Source organism: Aulonocara stuartgranti, assembly GCF_965226115.1.
Source record: "Aulonocara stuartgranti genome assembly, chromosome: 3".
NCBI lineage: Eukaryota > Metazoa > Chordata > Actinopteri > Cichliformes > Cichlidae > Aulonocara > Aulonocara stuartgranti.
Genome location: NC_138941.1, coordinates 40,745,058 through 40,767,011, shown reverse-complemented (window position 1 = coordinate 40,767,011; position 21,954 = coordinate 40,745,058). Strand labels below are relative to the sequence as shown.

General features: G+C 41.5%; 1 protein-coding gene across 3 annotated transcripts in view; it reads right to left on the bottom strand.

The window, feature by feature from the left end:
• svep1 (sushi, von Willebrand factor type A, EGF and pentraxin domain containing 1) overlaps positions 1-20,197 on the bottom strand; it is a 118,867-nt gene extending 98,670 nt beyond the window's left edge. For 2 of the 3 annotated variants that reach the window (XM_082526550.1, XM_082526551.1), the window contains exons 1-3: positions 20,108-20,197; positions 15,422-15,601; positions 13,698-15,254 (exon numbers count right to left, since the gene is read on the bottom strand). In XM_082526550.1, coding sequence (XP_082382676.1) covers positions 13,698-14,258 — 561 coding nt within the window. In that variant the 5' untranslated portion in view covers positions 14,259-15,254; positions 15,422-15,601; positions 20,108-20,197. The remainder of the gene's footprint in view (positions 1-13,697; positions 15,255-15,421; positions 15,602-20,107) is intronic. The other variant, XM_082526552.1, reaches the window with a different exon arrangement.
• Positions 20,198-21,954: the final 1,757 nt, after the last annotated feature.

Sequence of the window (21,954 nt, the reverse complement as noted above, 5' to 3'; positions counted from 1 at the left end):
ATGTTTATTGCAGGTTTAGTTCAGTGTCTAGTCTGTCTCTCAGTGTCGTGTCTGCGTCTTTATTTAGTGATTCATGTTTCCTGTTTTATTGTGAAAGTCTATGTCTTATGTTAGTGTGTGCAGCTTTGCTCCCCCTGTCTCCCTCCTGTTGCCCATTCCCTGATTACCACCCTGTGTATATTAGCCCTGTGTTTTCCTGTGCTCAGTGTCGCGTCGTACCCTCAGATTATGCCTGTGTGTTTTTGGTCTCAGTAGTCTATGTTCACTTCATGTTTTGTTTTGTCACCAGCAATAAAGCTGAGGTTTTTGAGTTTCAATTTAGTGTCTGAGTCCTGCATTTGGAGCCACCTCTCCATCCGCCTGCACACAGAGCCTTGACAGCTTTATCCTATGACGTCTGTACAGCAATTTTAAATAATCCAATAAGATCACATCTTGAAGGAATCATATTTTGCGCCTTACTTGAAATTACTTCACGGATTTGGCTGATGACTGGAGTTACGATATTTAATAAACTCACAGTTCTGACACTCGCACAGAAAAAGTGTTCATTAATTGATGCCTTAAAGCTGCATTTGGTTTATTTATTCTATTCTCACTCTGTCAAAGTCAAGCACATCTTCAAATGTCACTTCTCACCCCTCACTTCTTTCCTTTCCTCTGCTATACCCTGTTTCACTTTTTGTGCGTGTCCATAGTTCATTTTCTCATTTTTCATTCGTGGTCATAAGGGAAGTTTGTTGTTACGTCGCATGTTTGTGTGTGTGTGAGATAATGGTAAAATGAGGAGGCCTCGGGGTTCGTCTAGACGTTAAGAGGTCGGAAAGTAGGCCCCTGTTTCTGGAAAGTATTTGGTATCCATTTCAGAGGGGAGAGCAGGGGTGAGTGAAGGAGTGTGACGGAGTGTGACAAGAGTAGGAACAGGAGTGTGCAGGCTGCTGTTGAGTAACAAAGGTTAATACTGTCCGTGTTATTAGACATAAAAGGCAGCACAGCTGAACCAGTGCATTTAGAATTCAGACCTGAGTCTTCAAATTAACATTGAATGTCAAAACAAACACACATTCAAAAAAGCCACATCAGAAAATCCCCTGAGTAAGCTGAACTTAGCCTCATTCGGATGTTTACTTTTGTCTCAGGAAAGGAGCAGTCTTTTCTGCACGCACAAAGTATAAAGTTAAACTTGTACAGCTAAATGAATACAGCTGAAACATTAGTGTCCACTAATATTAGCCAATCAGTATTTTTCCACATGAAAATAATAGTTACTATCTTGCAAATGTGCAAATTTTGTCACCGTACTCGTGTCGGTCAAACAAATGATGATTTGTATTTACTACCAGGTTATCTGTCAATCACCCACATTCTTCACTCTCATTGGTTGTGGCTTCAGTTCCTCTCCTGATAGGTGATAAAATGTATATCTTGTGACAGGCAAAATCTGCACTGTTCAAATAAATACTGTTGCAAAAGAGTATTTAACCCAGCAGTGACTTTCAGTATCATTATCATTAGTATCTGTCTATTTGTTTGTGCTTGTGTGACATAATAAAAGTCAGGCTCCCTCAAGAACTGCTGAAGTAAAAAACAAATACATTTCAGTGATGTAAAAGCTCATGATCATCACAGTTTTCAGGTTATAGAACTTTATGAAGTACAGAAATAAAGTTATATGTTTTGTTGTCACTGGCTGGCTGTGCTGCTTGAACCAATGAGGACAAGTCAAGGAGGTTTGTAAACAGCCAAATTCAGGACAAATTAATCTTGTCTGACTAAAATTTGAACAATGCTCTGGGAGGAGCAGTGATTCTTGTGAATTGTGGATAGATGGACAGGCAGATTATGAATGCCTCGTCCTTGCATGATCCTTAAATTATGGTGTAAATTCGCATAATGCAACTCTTTTTTTTCCGCTAAAATTTAATTTTAATATGGCTCTAGGCTATAATTGCTAATTGTAGAGTAGTAGAGTGAAACCAATTATTTTTTTGTTAGCAGAAACCAAAAGGCAAGAAAGGTAAAGTGAAAATTATAAAATAAAATACAATACAGCTTCATTTTATAAGAATTACTCACCAACTGTGGAAATGAGACCATCATAGGAGTAATTGGATACATGTTAAGAGGCTGAATTGCATCTTCTGCCATGAAAAATCACTCTGAAGCCCAGAGTTTCCTTTCCTCCAAACCCAAGAATTAATGATGACAATGGAGACAAAGAGCAGCTCAGTCAGTCAGCATTTTGTGAGAAACAAATTCCCCAGAGTGTTTCAGTAAAGCATATTTGAGGTCGATGGAGAGAGTTTCAAAGAAGAGAGCGGAGAAGTGTTCAGTCTCAATGATTCAGTATGAAGAGGCCCAGCGGAGCAGAACCTGAGATTAATGCATTTCTTCCTCTGGAACCCAAAACATACAATCAGACTCACGCTCACACTGAAGCATACACATCATGTTGAGTCTATTATGTCCATCGCCATGACAGCGTCTGAATATATTTCCAACTACGCCCAAGTCTCTGTGTGTTTAAGGTGTACACTCATAAATGCACTATTCAAAATTAGATCCTTTTGACAATATTACTCTGGCCATGAAAGTGAAGTACGCTATGGGCAACAATTCTTTGCCAACTTGTTCCTAACGTCTGTAACACCATCCACCTAACTGTTCCCGAAACAAAATATAAGAGGATGAAATATCTGGGTTAAGGTAGACTTCTTCATAAACAAAGTCTAGGAATCTTTTTGGTTGGCCTTATTTTCAAGCATGCAATTTTATTTTGATTTCAATGGTCACTGAAAAATAAACACTGAGTATTTACGCAATGATCTTATGCACGCGCGGTTCAGCTGCTCATTATCACAAGTACGTACTCAGTTTACTGACAGATTCATCGTGTTGGAAATGATTTGAGAACTCAACATCTCAACTCATCGTTTAATGTCTTATATTACACAGAATCATAGATAACAATATGTAATATGAGGCATTAATAAGCACAGAGTAATCATTATTATTATTATTAATGCAAATATCTCATCACCTAATCGAATGGCATCAACTCAGTGCAATTAGACATGTAGACATGGTCAACACAACCTGCTGAAGTTAAAACTGAGCATCAGTATGAGGAAGAAAGGTAATGTAAGTGGCTTTGAAGTTTTCATTGCTGTTGGTGCCAGTGGTTCTAAATACAGTGGAACCCCGACTTACGAAATTAATTTGTTCCTGAGGGTCTTTCGTAAGTCGAAAATTTTCGTAAATCGAAGCACCCATCGCGCCTTTTGAGTGAACGATAGGCTATAGGCTAATTGCTAACTGCAACAACAACACGTTGTTCAAGTGGAACAGCGAAGCGCAAGTACGAAAGCCAAGGGGGTTGTCACATGATTCGGAAGGCATTGTGGGCATTGTAGGCTCAGCCAAACAGAGCCAGCGGATTTCGTTACGTGGGCATTTTGCCGTAGCAGGGGCAGAAATATTGCCGTTAAGTGCCATCGTAACTTGAATTTTTCGTTAAATGTGGTATTCGTAAGTCGGGGTTCCACTGTATTTCAGAAACTGCTGATCTGCTGGGATTTTCCCACACAGACATCTATAGGGTTTACAGAGAATGGTCTAAAAGAGAGAAAATCATTACTTAAATAACCTCTGAATGGTCAGAATTTGGTGTAAACAACATAAAGGTATGGATCCATCCTGCCTTGTACAGTTGTGGTCAAAAGTTTACATACACTTGTAAAGAACATAATATCATGGCTCTCTTAAGTTTCCCATTATTTCTAAAACTCTGATTTTTCTCTGATAGAGTGATTGGAACAGATACTTCTTTGTCACAAAAAACATTCATGAAGTTTGGATCTTTTATGACTTTATTATGGGTTAACAGAAAAAAGTGATCACATGTGCTGGGTCAAAAATATACATACAGCAACATGAATTAACAATTTTGGTGACTTAGAAAGTTGTCAGTGAAATGAGCTTTATAGCATGGCCTCTTAACTTCTTGTGAGTGATTATGAGCGACTACAGCTGGTGACTTTTCTGATGCCAGTTAAATTGAGCTCATTGGACACAAACACCCACAAATGCCACAATGGGAAAGTCAAAGGAGCTCAGCATGGATCTGAAAAAGCGAATTATTGACTTGAACAAGTCAGGAAAGTCGCTTGGGGCCATTTCAAAGCAGCTGCAGGTCCCAAGAGCAACAGTGCAAACAACTGTTTGTAAGTATAAACTGCATGGCACTGTTTTGTCACTGCCACAATCAGGAAGAAAATGCAAGTGTGCAACTGTGTGATGATATCACATCAACATGCCCCAAAATCTCTGAGGAATGATTCCAGCACCTTGTTGAATTTGTGCCACAGAGAATAAAAGGAACTCTGAAGGCAAAAAAAGAAAGAGTCCAACCTGGTAAGCGATAGGCTTACTTGCTGCTTTTGCCCCATTTTAAAAAAAAGCTTAGGTACCTACACATTGTGAGATACCAGCATTCTTATTAATGCACCCAAACTGAATCTCATAAAACTAGGTGGTACACAGTTTAATGCATAAAAACTAAACAGTGATAATACCCACTGAATCATGGGCTGAATCATGACTTCAGTTCCTCCACTACTTGTTTCCATGTTACATCTTCCTTGGCGGGGTCATTACAACAGCTGAAGAACACATCATAAAATCAAGCTTCTGCTGCCGCAGCTCAACTCCACTTTCTTCTCTGGTCCAATACCAAACTTTTGTTTTGCATGGCTTAACTCAGTGTATTCGATTTGAGTTTGGTTTGGTTTTTAACAAGTGCCAGTGTTTATCAGTGCATTGGTTCAGGTTGCCTTCCTATTGGTTGGTCAGCAGACATAAGTCATGGCTGAAGTCATGTTGTCAGACTGTCGTCCAAAATTTCAGACACAGTTTGAATTTTATCCCGAGCTATCATCAGTCACAAGACTGTTTAAACAGCCAGCTTTGAAGCTCTGCCACTCTACAGTGTGTGATTACGGTTTTGGGGTCACAGCCATTGATATATCCCTTATTCTCTCAGGCAGACCCTATTTCACAATCACACAGAGTATAGCTGGCGTTAACAGGTCAAAGGGAGGCGCAAAAGCACATGCTGCCGCCGTCTTAATTAATCATTTTACAGATTAATGAGGTGCTATATATATATACATACAGTGATAGCACAGCCCCACATCCCACTGCAGACTCAACATATTTAAAGCTCTTCTGGTGTCTCTGGACATTCCTATGTGGCTTATCAGGCCTTTTCTGGCTGGTAGGAGCTCCAAGCCTCTGTCTCACCCATCCCTGCAAGAGTACCTCTGATACTGAGGAGGAGAATGGAGGAATACAGGAAAGAAGCAGCCAGACTGAAGGGGAGGAAATGATTAAGAGTGAGATGGCGGGAAATGGCAGCTGCAGAGACAGGAAACAGTCTTTTTTTTTCTTATCATCTTATCACAGCTGGGGAATTGCTTCAAAGAGATGCACCTTGCTTTCATTTAACACAGAGGGGACTAGTTTGCACTGGCTGTCCACGAAAAACCTTCCTTTTTTAAACTCTTCTACTCTTAACTCGAGTCTGGCTTAAATTTCTTCATAGCTTGAGGTGAGAATTCACTGACTTGTTTGAAATTTGCTGGGTGACTCAGCCGCAATAAATTTAAAAATGCTCCAGTGAGCAAATGCATTTTCCCCCCCTCTTCTTTCCAAAATAAAAGGACCTCTTGAATCACCCTGTCTAAGACAACATTTTCCAGCATTCAGGTGATGGATGGTCTTCATTTCCCATTTTGATTTGCTGCTCTCAGAAATTCGAGCCAAGTATCAGACTCCCAAACATCGCAAGTGTATGTTAGTGTTTGTGTGCCTCCTCTGGCCAAGAATGAACAGGAACCCTACTGCTCATCTCCGCAGGCCAAATGTAAGCAACTTACACAGCCCCCCGTTTAATCTAATAGACAATGTTTTGAAAAACAACGCTGCATATTTTGGCTGTAATGCGTCAAAGCTGATGACTATGACGTCCCCTCCTGCTTGGACAGGCTGGGTGGGAAGGAGAAGATGATAGAAAGGCAAAGCAGTGGGACAAACAGGAAAACTGGATTGAGATGTTAGCATGTTTGTTTTGCTTGTTGTGGTCTGGCAAAGCTCGATGTAGTCAGAACAGAAATGTGTATGAAGACTGATCCACGAGTGCCTTCATCCTATGGAACATCAGCTTGGGAATATAAGATGTTGGCTTGGAATCAAGTTTTCACAGTGGGAAAAAATATCTGGGCCGCTCTAAAAAATGCCAAAGTTCTCCTAAACTAACACAAAGCAAGAAGAAAATACTACAGTCACATTAAACGTTTACCTTCTGATTTTTTTTTACTGTATAGCGACTACTGAAAATGAAGTAGTTGTTTATGAGGTTTGGGAGCCAACACCGTGTTTCCCCTCCGAATCGGCCTTCATAATGCGGCTCAAACATGGATGGTGGATGTTTGAAGGATTCAAAAATCCAGCAGGAGAAAAAAAAATATGTTTGCCAGCTTTATTTATAGACACACTGCAAACATATATTCTCATGCATACACTCTAGTTTACAGACCATAATATAACATGTCTGACTTATATAGGATGACAACCATGTAAAGACATGCAGCTGCTCCATAAACTGTGTGTGTGAGTAATAAGCATGACTATGTGTGTTGTTTTTTCTGGAGAGCTGGGCACATAAGGAGCTGCTGGATCTTTTCCCTGAGGAAAAAGGGGAAAATCTCCCACCTGATAGTCCAACTTATATGGATTTCCAAAATCACACTGGCCAGGAGAGCAGAAAGCTCCTTACCAGGTGGCTAACCCTGGTAAACTACTCTAATATCTGGTATGACCCAGATTTTGGGAGAGTAAGCACACAGCTAACCAGTAGTCAGGTAAAAACATTACTGTGAAAGTGTTTCCCCCTGTTTTTTACTTCATTTTTCCTCTTATTCTTCCATCTTTCTCCCACTCCCATTTCTTCCATTATCTTTCAGCACACGCTGCCCATCTGTCTGTGTCTCGTGCAGCTGTGAAGGCAAGCTGACACAGCCAGACCGCCAAGTCCAGTTTAACACTCTGCTCACTAGGATTTCAAGCCAGGTCTTACTTTAGAGAGAAAGAAGGCTTTTATTTAAAAGAAAGAGATCTGGCAGCATGTGGCAACGCATCACAAAAGGTGAATCTTCAGGGGAAAGACAAACGAGGCGGCAGAACAAAAATGATTCTGGAGTATTTTTAGTAAGATTGTACGCATAGAGAGATTTTATTTTTATAGCTGGGACTCGTATCCAAACCCAACTGTAATAAAAGAAACAATGGAAAAAGCCGTAATTCCTGAATCATTAAGATTACGAGCAACAGACAAAAATAAAAGCAAAGGCTTGGAGCCGTACCACCTTCGAGATATCTGCTCGTGTATGAGGCAAATGCGTGGAAAATGACTAAGTGTTTAAAAAAAAACTTGGAGAAGCAGAGGTGACGCACGCCGCTCATTTCTCGAGGTCAGTGTGGGTTATTCCTTAAGAGCTATTCATGAAATCATGTACTGAAAGTCATCAACGACTTCGAACGGCGGCCGTGCTGGAAAAAATAAACTCAAGTAGGAGTGATGTCATCATTAACAAGGCTATCATGTCTAGAGCGAGGCTTGAGAGGACGCAGACCCTGCAGTGCTGTGAATCATCATCATGATTAAGTGCCGCACACTTAATGAACTAAAGAGTACATAACAGTTACTGCATTATAGATTTTTTCACTCCCTGCTGTGCGTAAGTGAAAGGAGAAAGAAAAAGCCGGCGACGCTTTTTATATTTTGAAATGTCTCTGAACTAAAGTGTGGAGTTTTCAAAGTTTCACACTGCTGGTATTGCTTTCAGGAACCTAGGGGTCTACATCAGATTATATTAATCGTGGAAAAAGCTAGTGGGAACACCATCAAAAAACTGAAAACAATATCCAAACTCAGAGCCTCGAGGTCCAAACGACGACCTCAGCAGGTCACCAGCAGCGTTTGAAGCCTTTTCCAATGGCACGCTTCTACCATCCAACTTCATGCAGCGACTGGCCAGATGTCCAAAAAAAATAGCTTCTGGTTTTTCATTTAATACACAACTACATTTTTTTGTGGGTGCAGAACAATAAATGCCTTTTAAGGAAAGATTGTCTGAAATGGTGCTCTCTTTTCCTCATCCCACCAGTTTCCATGACAGCTGAGCTTCTCGCTGCGCTGTAGAGCACTGGGTCTTAAAAAGTTTCTGCATGCACTGTTGAATTTTAGTAAAAAATTAAGGTCAGTATGATGGCATTAAAAAGCCCTGCTTTATTTTCTCTACATTAAAGTGGATCCACTAATGCTCATTGCTTCTTTTGTTGTTGTTTTTTGTTCCTGGATTCTAACAGGACCTGTTTTTCTATGACTGTACTGAGCAAACAGTCTTTAAAAAAAGATCTGCATACTGATGTTTAGGCTCCAGCAGGCACTGTGCATTCTTATTAGTGATATTTCCAAGTATTGCATGTAGACACAAACACCACTGTCACCTTACAGCAAGGAGATCCTGACCGTGGCTTGCGTTCTCTCTGAGTCCTCCAGCTTTCTATCACAGTTCAACGACAAGCGTCTTAGGTCAGTTTGTGATTCTAGATTAGCCATAGGTGTGAATTTAAACGTGAATGGCTGCTTTCCTCCATGTGTTAGCCCTGCGACAGACGGCCACAGGTGACTACAAGCCAGAGTACTCCTAGTGCTGGTCCCCAACACCCAGATAAATGGGGAGGGTTGTCTCAGGAAGGGCATTCAGTATAAAAATCTTTGCCAAAATAAATATACAGATCATCAAGAATGAGTTTTCCATACCGGATCACTCAAGTCAATTGACAGCCACTGACCAGCAGGGTGCCGATGGAAACTATTCTACTGCTAGGCAAAAAAAGAGGAGGCAGAGGAGAGGGGGAAGGTGTGTTACATATGCAGAGGGCTGGTGTGACAGGACAGGATGGAAGATACCTAAAGGGAGCAACCAAAAAAAGAAGAAGAATAGGACGTTTGTGCTTATTTCCAGGAACATATTTTTAGTTTCAGACTCTCCTAGAGCGGCTTTGCATGATCCACAGTTCAAAATAATGCTTATGATCTTTTGGTTTACTTGTGATGTGACAGTAACAGGTAGAGCTGGGCGATATAAGATTTTTTCATATCACGATATGTTTTTTTCATTTCAGGCGATAACGATATCTATCACGATATAAGCCAAATAACTATATTTGTAAGATGTAAATGTGCCGTTGCTCACAAGTAAAATGTGAAATAATCAGCAGCTTGTTTTGATTTAAATATTTATTTCCCATAGTAAGTTCAACAGGGTAGATGTACTTAAGGAACATGAGACTTTTTCAGATAAATAAAGGCAAATATTGCAAAGTACACAAAAGGCAGCCGCTAAAGCGTTTAAGTTTCAAAATAGAACAAACGAAACAGACTAAATTGTCAATTCCACTTAGAAACAAAATATTAATTGTAAAAATAAATCTTAGTTTGTTTTACAGAAGAACAGACAAAACTGACTAACTTTTGTCAATATCAAATAAACTGAGAACTAAAAGGAAATTCTCAATCTCTCCTTGTTGTATAGCTGAGCTTTTCAAACAGTTTTAACAGTTACTTTAGTCTGACAAAAGCCGAATGACGAATTAGCGCTTCCAGTCAGAGATTGAGCATGCATTGGTTTATTGTATTTCCAGACTTGCTTTCGGCACAATTTACAGTGAACGCTACTCTGTTTTTGTCAGACTTGAAATAGCCGAAATACCTTCACACTACGGAACTTCTATGGCTCTTCCGTTCGACAATCTCTCCGGCGTTGGAACCATCATCTGTTTTCTCTTTGGTAACCTTCGGTCACGCTCGGTTGATTTTTCTAGTCGGCACACTCATTTCCTCCGTTACCCGGGCGGCACGGCGGCTGGCTGCTTCCCAAACAAATACACGTGCGGCTTGGCACTTGTGCTGTACGTAACAAGTCACGTGACGTGACGCTGCGGCTGTGATTGGTTCGGCTCTGCACTACTTAATTTGGATTGGCTGTTCTTCTTCTTTTTTTTCTTTTTTCTTTTTTTTTAAGAGGACAAGAGCGGTGAGGCCTATCGCAATAGTTAAATTTTTCTATTGAGAAAAAGTTATTTCGCAATACATATCGTTATCGTTCTATCGCCCAGCTCTAGTAACAGGTCTTCTTTATTCATTTTCCTCATCTACACTCCACCTGGAGGGGGTCTACGCTCCAAGAACCAAAGTTACAAAGTGTCACCATTAAGAACAGCTCAAAAGCTTTCTGCTTTTAGCTAAGGTGATAAGTATTAGAAAAAGTTTATGAGTATGACATCACTTAACCAGACTTAGCATTACTAAGTTTACACTCCAAATGTATAACAAACCGCTGAGCGTTACCTTCAATCTTACCGTAAACCAAAATCAGAAATCATTATTTAACCTACATAATTTGATGCTTTAAGCCTACCACATGATGTATTAGGTGAAAAGAGAGATGGCAGACAGACAGACAGAGAGAGACGGAGATGAAGAGCGCTGGAGGAGAGCCCTGTCTCTACATGCACGGCTGGTGGAAAAATGTCTCTCTTAATGGATCCCAGCTTTCTACAGCACTTAGAACAGCCAAGACCCGCCGAGGGAATAAAATATGGCATTATTATTATTATCCTGCAATTATCAATTATCCTCTCTCTCCCTCCCTGCCTAACTTTCACTGTCTCTGTTAGTTTCTAAGCACCGATGCACACGTTCACACGGATTTAAACATGCACACTCAGGCGTTCGGGACTTTCTGTCAGACTGATCCACGTGGGGGCACGTGTTTGGAAGAAATAACTAAGAACATGCGCTCTCCTACAGAGAAACCACAGAATCTGCACTTCAAAACTCTGATGGTTGCACTGCAGTTTAGCTGGTACACGATGACAGCCGGATATGCGCCTTGTTGACTAGTGTTAGCGGAGCCATTTTTTATGTGACAGATGGAAACAGACAACAAAACTCCTTTTTTCTTTTTCCAGTCAGATTCGGACAGACGACTCAAAAAACCCCCCAAAAAACAGAAGAGAGATTACGCAATAAATTAAAGACAGATTTTTCACTCTAACATCACTTCCTTGATCCTGTGAAGACACACAGTAAATGTCAGACTGTTCTGCTCCATGAGGTCGAAGCTTCTTTTATTTATTTATTTTTCTGGACGTCTGTATCTGCTAGCCTCATCTGCCTCCAGAAAAAAACAAAAAACTCAGCTCTGTGTAGGCAGCACGCAGTCAGCCCACTCTCACTCTGCAGAGGTTGGAAAGAAATACGGGGGTGTTTGCTGGCTATGAGATGTGAAATTCAAGCTTTTATTTTAATCAGACTTTTAATCTGTTACAACCAAGTTAGGAGCCTAAGTAGAAATACGCCCTAAAAAAGCCATCTTTGACTGATTTAGTCCACGACATCACTTGATAAATCACCTAAAGCATTTTGAGTGCTTCTGAATAATGATAAGGCGCTAAAGTTTGCCCTGAAAGCCTTTTCTTGCTATTGTTGTGGTCTTTAGCAGCTGGGATGCAGCCAGCAGTCTGCTTATCAGCACTTAGCGAGGCAGGGTGAGAGAAAACGTGTCCTGAGGGCCAAGCTTTCAGTGCTAAGCCGGAGGATACGGTCCAAGACTATTAGCTTTAAACGGGGATGGAGAGATGGGTAAACCTGCCAGAACTTGGCGTACCTCTGCCTTTGTCTACAAATGAGGCTTTTTGTTACAAAGTTCACAAAGTGCAGCAAAAAACTGATTTAAGTTTAAAGAGCAAAAGCAAAAATTAACAGAAAATTCAGAATGAGTGGAAATATGAATTATAATTTCAGGATCGTCAAATCTAAACTGTTTTTTTTTAATCTAATAAGTGACATAAATAACACGCTGCTTCTGTGTGTCGTGTCTATGCATTGTCCATTTTTTGCATATCAATCTGCACCTTTAAGCGGCACCAAACAGGGACGTGCTGAGATAGGAAAAACTGGAGCTGTTGTGTCTTTAACCACAAACAGATGGCATGGAATAACACGCAAACTTACTGAAGGACAACTGGAATGACATTCAGACGCTGCTTCACAATACCAGGCTGTTACTTAACACCAGATTGCTGACTGTAACTCTTTACCCCTTGAAAGCATGCTACGAGTAATCCCTGAAGCTCTTTTGTGAAATAAGTGGTTTCTGTCATATTTCAGGCCTGCTGTCAGAACAAAATGACCGGGTTTGGATCAGAAGTTAGTGAGGGTGGTTTCAGGGTGGTTACAGCTACCCTTGGAAAAACCCAGAAACTATTCTAATGATCGACAAATCACATTATTGATCTATACTGAGGCATCAAACTCTTCAGGGGCGGTCGTCAAATGCCGTCTTTGTGGTGGAAACATCTCACTCTGACATCACTTCGGTTGTGTGTCATGTCCTCAGACCAAAGACTTATCCTAAACTGAACAGGATAGTCGGGGATCTGAAGGAAGGTGGGGGGAATAACACAAAGAAAACAGTCTGGGGTTGAATCAAACTCAGGTCTCTGCAGCCTTTCAGAATATAGTAAATGGCCTGGTTTTCTACTTTACTTGAGCACACAAAGCACTTTATAGATATTTATACAACATGCATCATTCATCCATTACAAGAACTTGTTTTTTACGATTTTTCTAGCCAACATTCACACTCTGATGAACACATGTGACAGGAACTTGGGGTCAGTATCTCGCCCAAGGATGCTCTGGCATGGAGACTGGAGCAGCCAGGAATGCTTTACCTCCGGAGCTACAGCAACCCCATAGTTCAGCTCCTCACCCAGGTGAGCACTCAGCTGCAGCACTTCCTAGTGAGCTTGCAGACCCTAAATATCCCCCATCTTCTGCTGTGTATTCAGCGCTTCCATGAGTTTGTAACTGACTGCAGATCAGAGGCATGAGTCGAGGTGCCTGCATGTTTATACAGGACCAGACCCTATACCACCAACACAGCTTTTACAGCTGGGCTGTTTGGACTTGACGGATGAACTGTGGCATATGTCTTGGGTGTGTGTGTTTGTCTGTGTGTGTGTGTCAGGAAGCACAAATCAACAAACCATAAACAAGCCAACATTATGACCCCACATAACCCCCCAAAACTCCAGCTTTTACACTAAATCGGTCCAAACAGCTTGTTTAAGCTACAAAATCAAAGATAGCTAAACGCAAAGCTTAAAATCAGATTCATCTAATCGCGTTTAATCTTAAAAATTCATCTCTTCTACTTTTCTTTTCTCTCATTTTTCTTATTGCTCTACAGTTTGTTCAGATACATCCATGGTGTGTATTTCTGTGCACGCGTGCGCTCAGTCTTTATGGTATTTTAATCACTGGAAACCCCTGAACAATTAGCTGGCGAGCGGCTTCCCCTTCACTGTCTGCGGGTGTGTAATTTAGAGGAAAACAGCAACAGGCCTCATTAACATCAGCCTTTCTAGGCCATAATCACTCCATGCATGCACACACACACACACACACACCCAGCAGGTCGCAGACTGAAGAAATGTGAAGCAAGTTTGGGGTCAATGTCAAGATGTAAAGATCCATTAATCATTAATCCATTAGTCTGACTCACCGCTGCCCTCTGGAAGGCTCCTTTCGTGTAGGTGCCTCCTCCTCTGTAGTTGATGGCTGGGATCTCCTGGTTGAACAGGGAGCACTTGTGCTGGTGGGACTTAGGCGCAGTGATGTGGTCCACCCTCGTCACCACGTGGGTTTTGGATGAGAAGGTCACCAGCGCCACGCGGGTGTTCTCCGGTGCGACGGGGAAGTCGGACAGCATCTTGCGTATGAACCTCAGCTCACTCAGGAAGTTGTTGGCCCCCACGCTCGAGGACTCGTCCACCAGGAAAACCAGGTCCAAGCAGGAGCTTTTCTCACGCAGCTCACGCACATTTCGCTTGAACGCCATGCCGAGGCGCTCCACTTTGCTCTCTGCACTTTCTGACAGGTTACCAGCTGACGAGGAGGAGGAGGATGAAGACAGGGTTGACATCTGTCTGTACCGCCGAGGCTGCTGCTGCTGCCTCTGGGATTGTTGAACGGCTGGCCAGGCCGTGGTCCACGCATCCAGGACGCACAGGAGCAGAAGACAAGTAGTCCATGATAGTGTTAAAGAGTATCTTTGATAAAACATAGTTACAGTCAGCACAGCACCTCTACTGAAGGAGGACTCTGCAAAAAAAGAAAGACAGCTTGGATCCTCTTCACAAGAGGAGTTCAGTGAAGATAAAAGTGCCCTAAGCTTGCATCAGCGTCCAGGAGCACAGCAAACAGCAACAACTTGGTGCAGAGTTCCTCAAAAGCATTGCTAGATGAAGATAAAGGTCCTTTCATTCAAAACGTGCTTCTGTTTGTCTTTTTCTGTCTCCCCTCAGTGGAGCAAAACTCTGCTCTGCAAATGCTCAGCCTTCCTCACAAGGTGTCTGCCTCCCTGACTTTCCTGCAGAAATAAATCGGTGTATATGGCCACTTCCTCGCTCTCTGTGCATGCAGTGTTTAAGGCTTTTTTAACATAAACCTATATGCTCTTCATCTCCTCTCTGCCTGCCTGCATGCCTGTTAGTCAACCTTTCAGTCAGTGCATCTGATCCAAAAACCACCTCAAGCCTCTTCAGTCCTCTTTAGTCCCAGTGCGCTCCCCCTCAGGCTCCTGTTTGCCTATGTGACGCTCCTGCCTGCACCGTCAGCCAAGCTCCGAATGCTCGTTCCCCTCTTCTCCCCAAATCATTTAAAAAAACACACAGAGGAGGAGGAGGAGGAGGAGGGAGGAAAAAAGTTGAGAGACAGAGAGAGGTTGAGGGGAAAAAGGGGGCCGTCCAGTCGCGGCGTGAAGTCATTTTTTTCCCCTTCATATCTCCTCCTCTTTTTCTCTCAACTCCCCCTTATTTCCCTATCTCTTTCTCTCTCTCTCTCTCTCTCTCACTATGTCTCTCACCCTCCCCCTGGCCCTTATCTCCTTCTCCCTCTCTCCTTGTATTTCTCTATCTCTCTCATCCGGACAGTGAAGTGAGGCTTTATGTCAGTGCTGCGCCTCGCCTGTCAACTTGTCAGCATTCCCAAAGAAAACATCAGCAACAGGCGCAGTGATCAACTCCATATGTCTGCACCGTGCACGTAACACAGCGTCGGTCTGAGATCAAACAAAGTCAGAGTGAAAGGTGGGAGAAAGGGAGGAGAGGACAAAAAGATAAGTCAGATAAAACCTTAGATAAGATTAAGGAAATTATTTCAGACACATGTGGAAGATTGTTAGTTCTTTTTTCCTTTTAGGCGCTATCCTTTCCTCTCCCTACTGACCTCCTTATCTGCCTTGTATCTTGCTCCAGACATTAAAAAACAGGAGGGAACTGAACCGTCTTCCTCTCCCTTTAATTTGCCCACTTTTTCCTGCACCACGGGATTCACACTCGTTTTTTTCTCCATCTCTCCTGTCTCCTTGTGTCTCTCTGCTGTTGTGTTTTCCACTAGTGATTTTATCTGTAACCAAAACAAAAGGCAGCCGGTGTTACAGAGGCACGCTGCGCCTATTAAAAACAAAAGCCTTAGAGTTACAGCCAAAAGAGCCATGGTCGCTCAAGAAGAAGAAGAAGAAGAATGAGACTGCAGAAGGAGAGAATGACATCGGACAAGAAGAAGAAAAGGAGGGATGGATAAAGAGATGAAAAAGTTTGCAGACACCCAAACATAAACTTTCATTCATTCCAAAACATTACCCACTGTTCAGGGAAGGCTTTCCACAAAGGATTTCGAAACCTGGCTCCAGGGATGTTCTCCTAATCAGCCATTAGAGCATTAGTGAGATCACCGAGTGGGTGATAAGCGCTGTCTCGCAGTTTAACCCGAAGGTGTATAATGGGGTTGAGATCAGGGCATCTCTGCAGGCCAGACAAGTTTATTCCACACCAAAAAGGAAAAAGCCATTTCTTAATGGATCTGGCTTTGTGCTCAGGGGCAAGTTTCCACAAAGCTTGGAGCAGTTTAGGAATTCATTATACGCTGCAGCATTAGGATTTCCTTTGATCAAAGCCAGAGCTGAAACTCATTATTATATTTATCGCCCATTAGAACAGCAGTTCCCAACCTTTTTCAGCCCTGTCAGACCTACTCAGGAACCCCTTCATCAGGACCCCCCTCTCATGTTCTACGGTGTTCATTTAAGCTCATTTTAAACTGGAGCTGGACTATTTCCAGTACAGCATTTATCAGTTATGGTTAGCAAACTCAGCTGTTCCTGCATCACTGCGGACTTACCAGTTTGAACACCATCTGCTGACTACCTTTGGTTACTGCTAGATTTAACGTGTATTCATTACATTCAGTGATCTTTTTTTTTAGTCCATACCAGACATATTATCAGACCGTGTCTGAGACATGAACTACCACAGTATAGAAGCATAGGACAAAATGACAGCGTTTAAGAAAGGAAACCCGAAGTGAGAAAATCTGAGCACAAATCAAACTGCTCAGATAAAAACCAAAGAATAAAAGTGGGTTTAAATGGGTTTTTAAAGTGTCTAATAATAGACAGGCACTGATGTGAGGAGGCAACATCAGACCAGCTACAGCAAAGACCCGATATCCTCTGTCTTTTCATCTGGAACTCGGGAGCTAGGAGCATTTGCTCAGCAGACCTTTCTGATCTAGAGGGAGTGTGCAAACATAAAAGATCAGAGAGGTAAGAAGGCGCCGACCCATGTGATGCTTTAAAAAACAAATAAAAGTCAGTATAGGGAAGCTACTATGGGGGATATGTGGGCTTGCATGTGTGTGCCAGTTAATAGCTGTGCCGCAGCGCTTTGGACCAGCTGCAATCGGCTGAGCAGTGACAGACTGACACCTGAATAAAGACCGTTACAATAGTCAAGACGACCAGATCCACTGTGGTGAACCCATGCAAATAAAGAAGCAGCTGAAAGAAGATTTATTCTGTATGTGCACGAAGTCTAGACTGAGAGAAGATCATCATTGAGACGTGTTTTTAGTCTAAGACTAGGATTAATCAATGTCTGGGAAACGGACACTATAAGAAGGGGAGGGATAATCCCCAAACAAACAAAAAAAGGCACAGACAATGGTATGAATATAACTTCCAGGTTTTTATAACCTTATTTTGCAGCAAAAAGTCAGCAACCTTAAGCATTTTTATTAGACTTGACTGTTGATTGGGGCACAGACAACACAGGATTTTTGAGGCAGATATGGATACCAATATCTCGTAACTTAAAAATCTGATATTTCGATAAATTGGCCAATATTATTTTAAACACCAAACATCAACGTTTGTTACATGTAGCTGCCCGACTCGGCTCGGATCAGTTTTATTTGCAGCGTTCCAAACACAACCACCAGGGAAGTTGCAGAGCTCCCTCTGGTGGACAAACTATGCAACATGGTTTTCAAAATAACTGCCCGAACTGCCGCATGTGCATTTCCAGGTCGCTGAATGAAAATGTTTGCTTTCAGAAGGACTTTGTAATTTCAGCTAACAATTTCAACAGCTAGAAACTTATTTAGCTGATGATTTTCAACAGTTTATCCACAATTTTAGCTAGCTACTGTATTTCATATATTTATCAACAACGTTTAACAATTTACACAGCATATTTATGGTTTTATCTAACAGTTTCAACAGTTAATGTTAACTTTTGCAAGCTTTTTCAAAACTTTTTGATCCTTTATGCATTTCTTCTATTGTGTTTTACACCTATTAACACCGTACTCTCCATCGCAACGTCTCAGAATTTGAAGTTTCCACTTTTGTAGTCCACAAAGACTAAAACCAGAAGATATCAGCATTTTTCTGATTAATTATATAATGAACTGAGGCTGGACCTCAGTTCATTATATAATAGATAACTACATGTATACATAAGAGAGCAATAAGACAGGAAAAGTAACAAAATAAGTGGAGGAGGCAGAAACAATAAAAACAAGTCTACAGAGGGTGTGTGTGTGTGTGTGTGTGTGTGTGTGTGTTTCCACAAACCAGTCCACTGCACTCAGCTTTGCAGCGTTAGCCACAATGACACACAGTGTTTATTAGGCTCTATAAGCCAAGGTTTCGCTCCCTCTCGCTCCCTCATTTAACAGTGCTGGAAACTTCTCCAGTGAAGCAGTGGGAATAGAAAGTCCAACTGGACAGATAAACTGTCCGAGAGAGCAACGCAGACACACACACATACACACACACTGATGCAGACAAGAGACATAAAAACATATACTCGCAGTCTCACACATGCCGAAAGGGGGATGAGCACAGCTGTGACTTCCTGCTTTTTGGCTCTGGAGACCCCTCACCAGAATTCTGTGTTGGTCCCATAGGACACAGGGGGGTGGTGGTGGATGGAGAGGAAGTTTGTGAATGTGTCTGCTGATCACACTGAATATTTAGGCAAAATATGTGAAGGACTCCAACAGACTTTTGTGACACTGACGCTTTCTTATATTTAATCCCCTTGGTTTTCTTCCTTTTCTGGGTTTTAAATTCAGCGCACAGCCACACAAGTTGTGCAAATACCTTAACTATTTTTAAAAAAAAGTAGTGGGATTTGTCATTGTTGTGGGATGGAAAATTAAACAAATCTAAAAAAGGGAGAATAAATAAGCAGACAAATGCTCATCAAGTCTGCCACAGATCAAATTTAATGTTCGCCTTTCTGAAATTGCCATCAATTTGAGGCCTTTTTTTAGACGCTGACTCTCAAAAACAAAAATTAGAACTTTCTGAGGATCTGCAGCAAGCATGTGAATGGGGCATACGTGCACACAGACTGAAAGCAAGTGTGCGTGGAGGTCCAGAGGCTCGTCACAGACAATAGTTTCCCTGTGACCGGTGCTTGACTACACTGAACCTGTCTTGTGGTCTCACACAACTATACTCCACCTGGACAGCAGCTACAGTACTTAATCAAAATTCAGAGTCTTTAAAGAATAAATCATGTTGCACAGGTCTGGACTGCAGAGAGGAAGTTGTCTGTTTTTCCTTAAGATACTCTTACAAAAAAAAAACCCTTTCACCTTTTCCTTCATGTGTCTGACCCTCCTGTCAGCAAGCATAAGCTTCAGATACAGTAGCTACAGCTGACAACACATTCCTCATATTTCCCGGCATTTCTCACCTGAAGGATAAAACACTAATCTCAGCACAAGTAAGGCCTCTTCTAAACATTCCTGCAATGCTCATCCTGATCTAAGAACCCTTCCCACATCTGATGATTTACAGTAAATGTGGACATTTAAGGTTTATGCACCTATGTTTCCTTAATTTCTGATCAAGCCTAATGAAGCTGATCATTTATGACAGTTATAACACACAAAAACAGCTTCGTTGCTTCTTTACACGAGTATAAATTATACATCGTTAATCCTTGGACTCAGACACTGTCACCTGGAAATTGTGACGCATTCACTAGATATTAAATATGTTGGAGCTTTAATTTTTTTTCTCTAAAAAGGATTTTGTATTGATTTGTCCTCAGCATGTATTGAATCTTTGCAGCTCTCTGGATTTGGACTTTGGCCACTTATTTGTCAAACAGATTTGTGTGTTCAAAGTCCCAATGCTTCAATTAGGTGGAGCAAAATGCAACAAATACAGTTGTTTTGTTTTATGTCAGCTAATGAGCTTTTAGCTTCGCTAGCCTGCCATCTAACATAAAACCTTTAACTGCCTTTGTGCATGAAACTTAAACGCTTTCTTTTTCTATCCCAGTCTATTGTCATCATTTGAAAGAGTTACAGAGCGTTTAAAACAACCAGAAGGAGCCACCACAGACCAGCAACACCAAGGCTTTCACTCTTTGTGGAGCTTTATAGTCTTAATTAGCTAATTAGCAACAGTTGGTGATGTAAACCCTACAAAGATGGTTCAACTGGCGGCGGCGGCAACAAAAATGTTTTGATGAGAAACCACAGGGTTTTTTTTTTTGCTTTCATCCAAGTCACTATGGATCTGTATACAAACAAAAATACAACTTTACTAACCTGTTAACCGCCTGCTGCTTCGCTGCTCTCATATGCAGAAAAGGGTTGTCCAGGCTGGTATAGACTTGTGCTACACCGCCCCCTGCCGGCGGCTGCACATCAGTACATGATCAAGGATGTGCTGACACAATGAGACCGCTAGGGGGAGAACGCGATGAACAAGATACAGGCACCTGTACCCAGACTGGTACTGGGTACAGGTGCATTAACTACTTAAGCAATGCACAGTGTTACTTTCCACTGTGCATTTTCTCTGCTGTCATTAATGTTTTTTGTTGACAGGTTTCATCAGCATCGTGTCAGAAATGACTTGTTTTGATACATTTAATACATATAGAGAACATTTTATTCAGAAAATGCAACAAATAAATAAATAAAAGCTAATTGTTCTACTAATGATAAGCAATAGGAGGCTTTATTAAGCAAAAAGTAATAACTATTTAACACCTCTATATTCACTGGGCACTTTATGCTAACCTGCTCGTTGATGCAAAAATCTAATCAGTACACCCAATAGCAGGAACTCAGTCTACATGACTCAGTATGACCTGCTGAAGTTCAAACTAGGGATCAAAACGAGAAAGGAAGATGATTTAAGTGAGTTTGAACGTGGTGTAGCTATTGGTGCTTTGTTGATGTCAGAGGTGAGACCAGGCGCAGTGAACGACCACATGTGTCCTTCTATACATCATGTTGCCCTGTTATTCAAATAACCACTCATTACAGCCAAGGTCTGCAGAAGAGCATCTGTGAAGATAGAACAAAACAAACCCTGAAGCTGGGCCACAGCAGCAAAAGACCACACTGAATACCACTCCTGTCAGCTAAGAATAGAAAACTGAGGTACGGTACAGAAAAGGTGTAACCAGGTACTTGCACACTGTACCTAATTAAGTGTCAAGAGTATATAAGTTCAGTACTATAATATAATTGAAATCTCTTCCATTTCAAGTTTCAGTTGTTGCTGCTGTTAGTATAACTGAAATGTGAGTATTTTTGCATGTTTGTGGTTGTGTGCATATTGCTGAGAGAATGTGTGGGGAAGAAGGAAGTAAGGTTTTGTGCATATGACAAATTCACGTCTGCTGATGCAATACTTTGGTTTGCAGTTTTAAAACCAACTGAGTAGCTGTCGCCGCAATTCGTAAGACACAAATGTTGGCATGTGTGTAGGCTGTGGCCTTCACTTCCTGCAAAGCTAGCAGTGTGCATGGCATTACTAAAATACACCGTAAATAAAATGAAAACTGTAAATGAAGATGACAGAGTATGCAGTAATTGTATGTAGTTTTCACTGCCATATAGATATACTGCATATTTAGCCAAGTCATATTATCAATATTATATTTAGTCTCCCGTTGCCTGTGCAGGGAAATGTTTAATATTGTAGACAAGTGGGTCAAAGTTCCCCTGCTGGCACTACATGTGCGTTCGATCAGTGCAGGAGAAAAATACCGTTTTCATTCATTATCACCATTTTGACTCACATTAAGCATTTTGTGAAACTTTTTCCTTAAACAGTCCAACTAAATAAACATTACTTCCTTACTGGAATAAAACACAGCCTCAACATTACTGACACAGCGTGGCATCATCTTGACGGTGAACAGCCACCCACTTTGGCTGATTTCTGCTGATAACACGTGTTAAATGGACTAATAACATCAGAAGCAGGTGGAACAGCACACAGACTTGTTGAACAACTATAAGATGCACGCCCCTCTTCCACGATGTCCAACGAGGGGTGAATGTTAACTGACTGACTGGTGAAGTCTTTCAGCCCTACACAACAGAAACTGTGTCACATTAAGAGCAAAACATCCATTATTCAAATTTTTCATATTTAA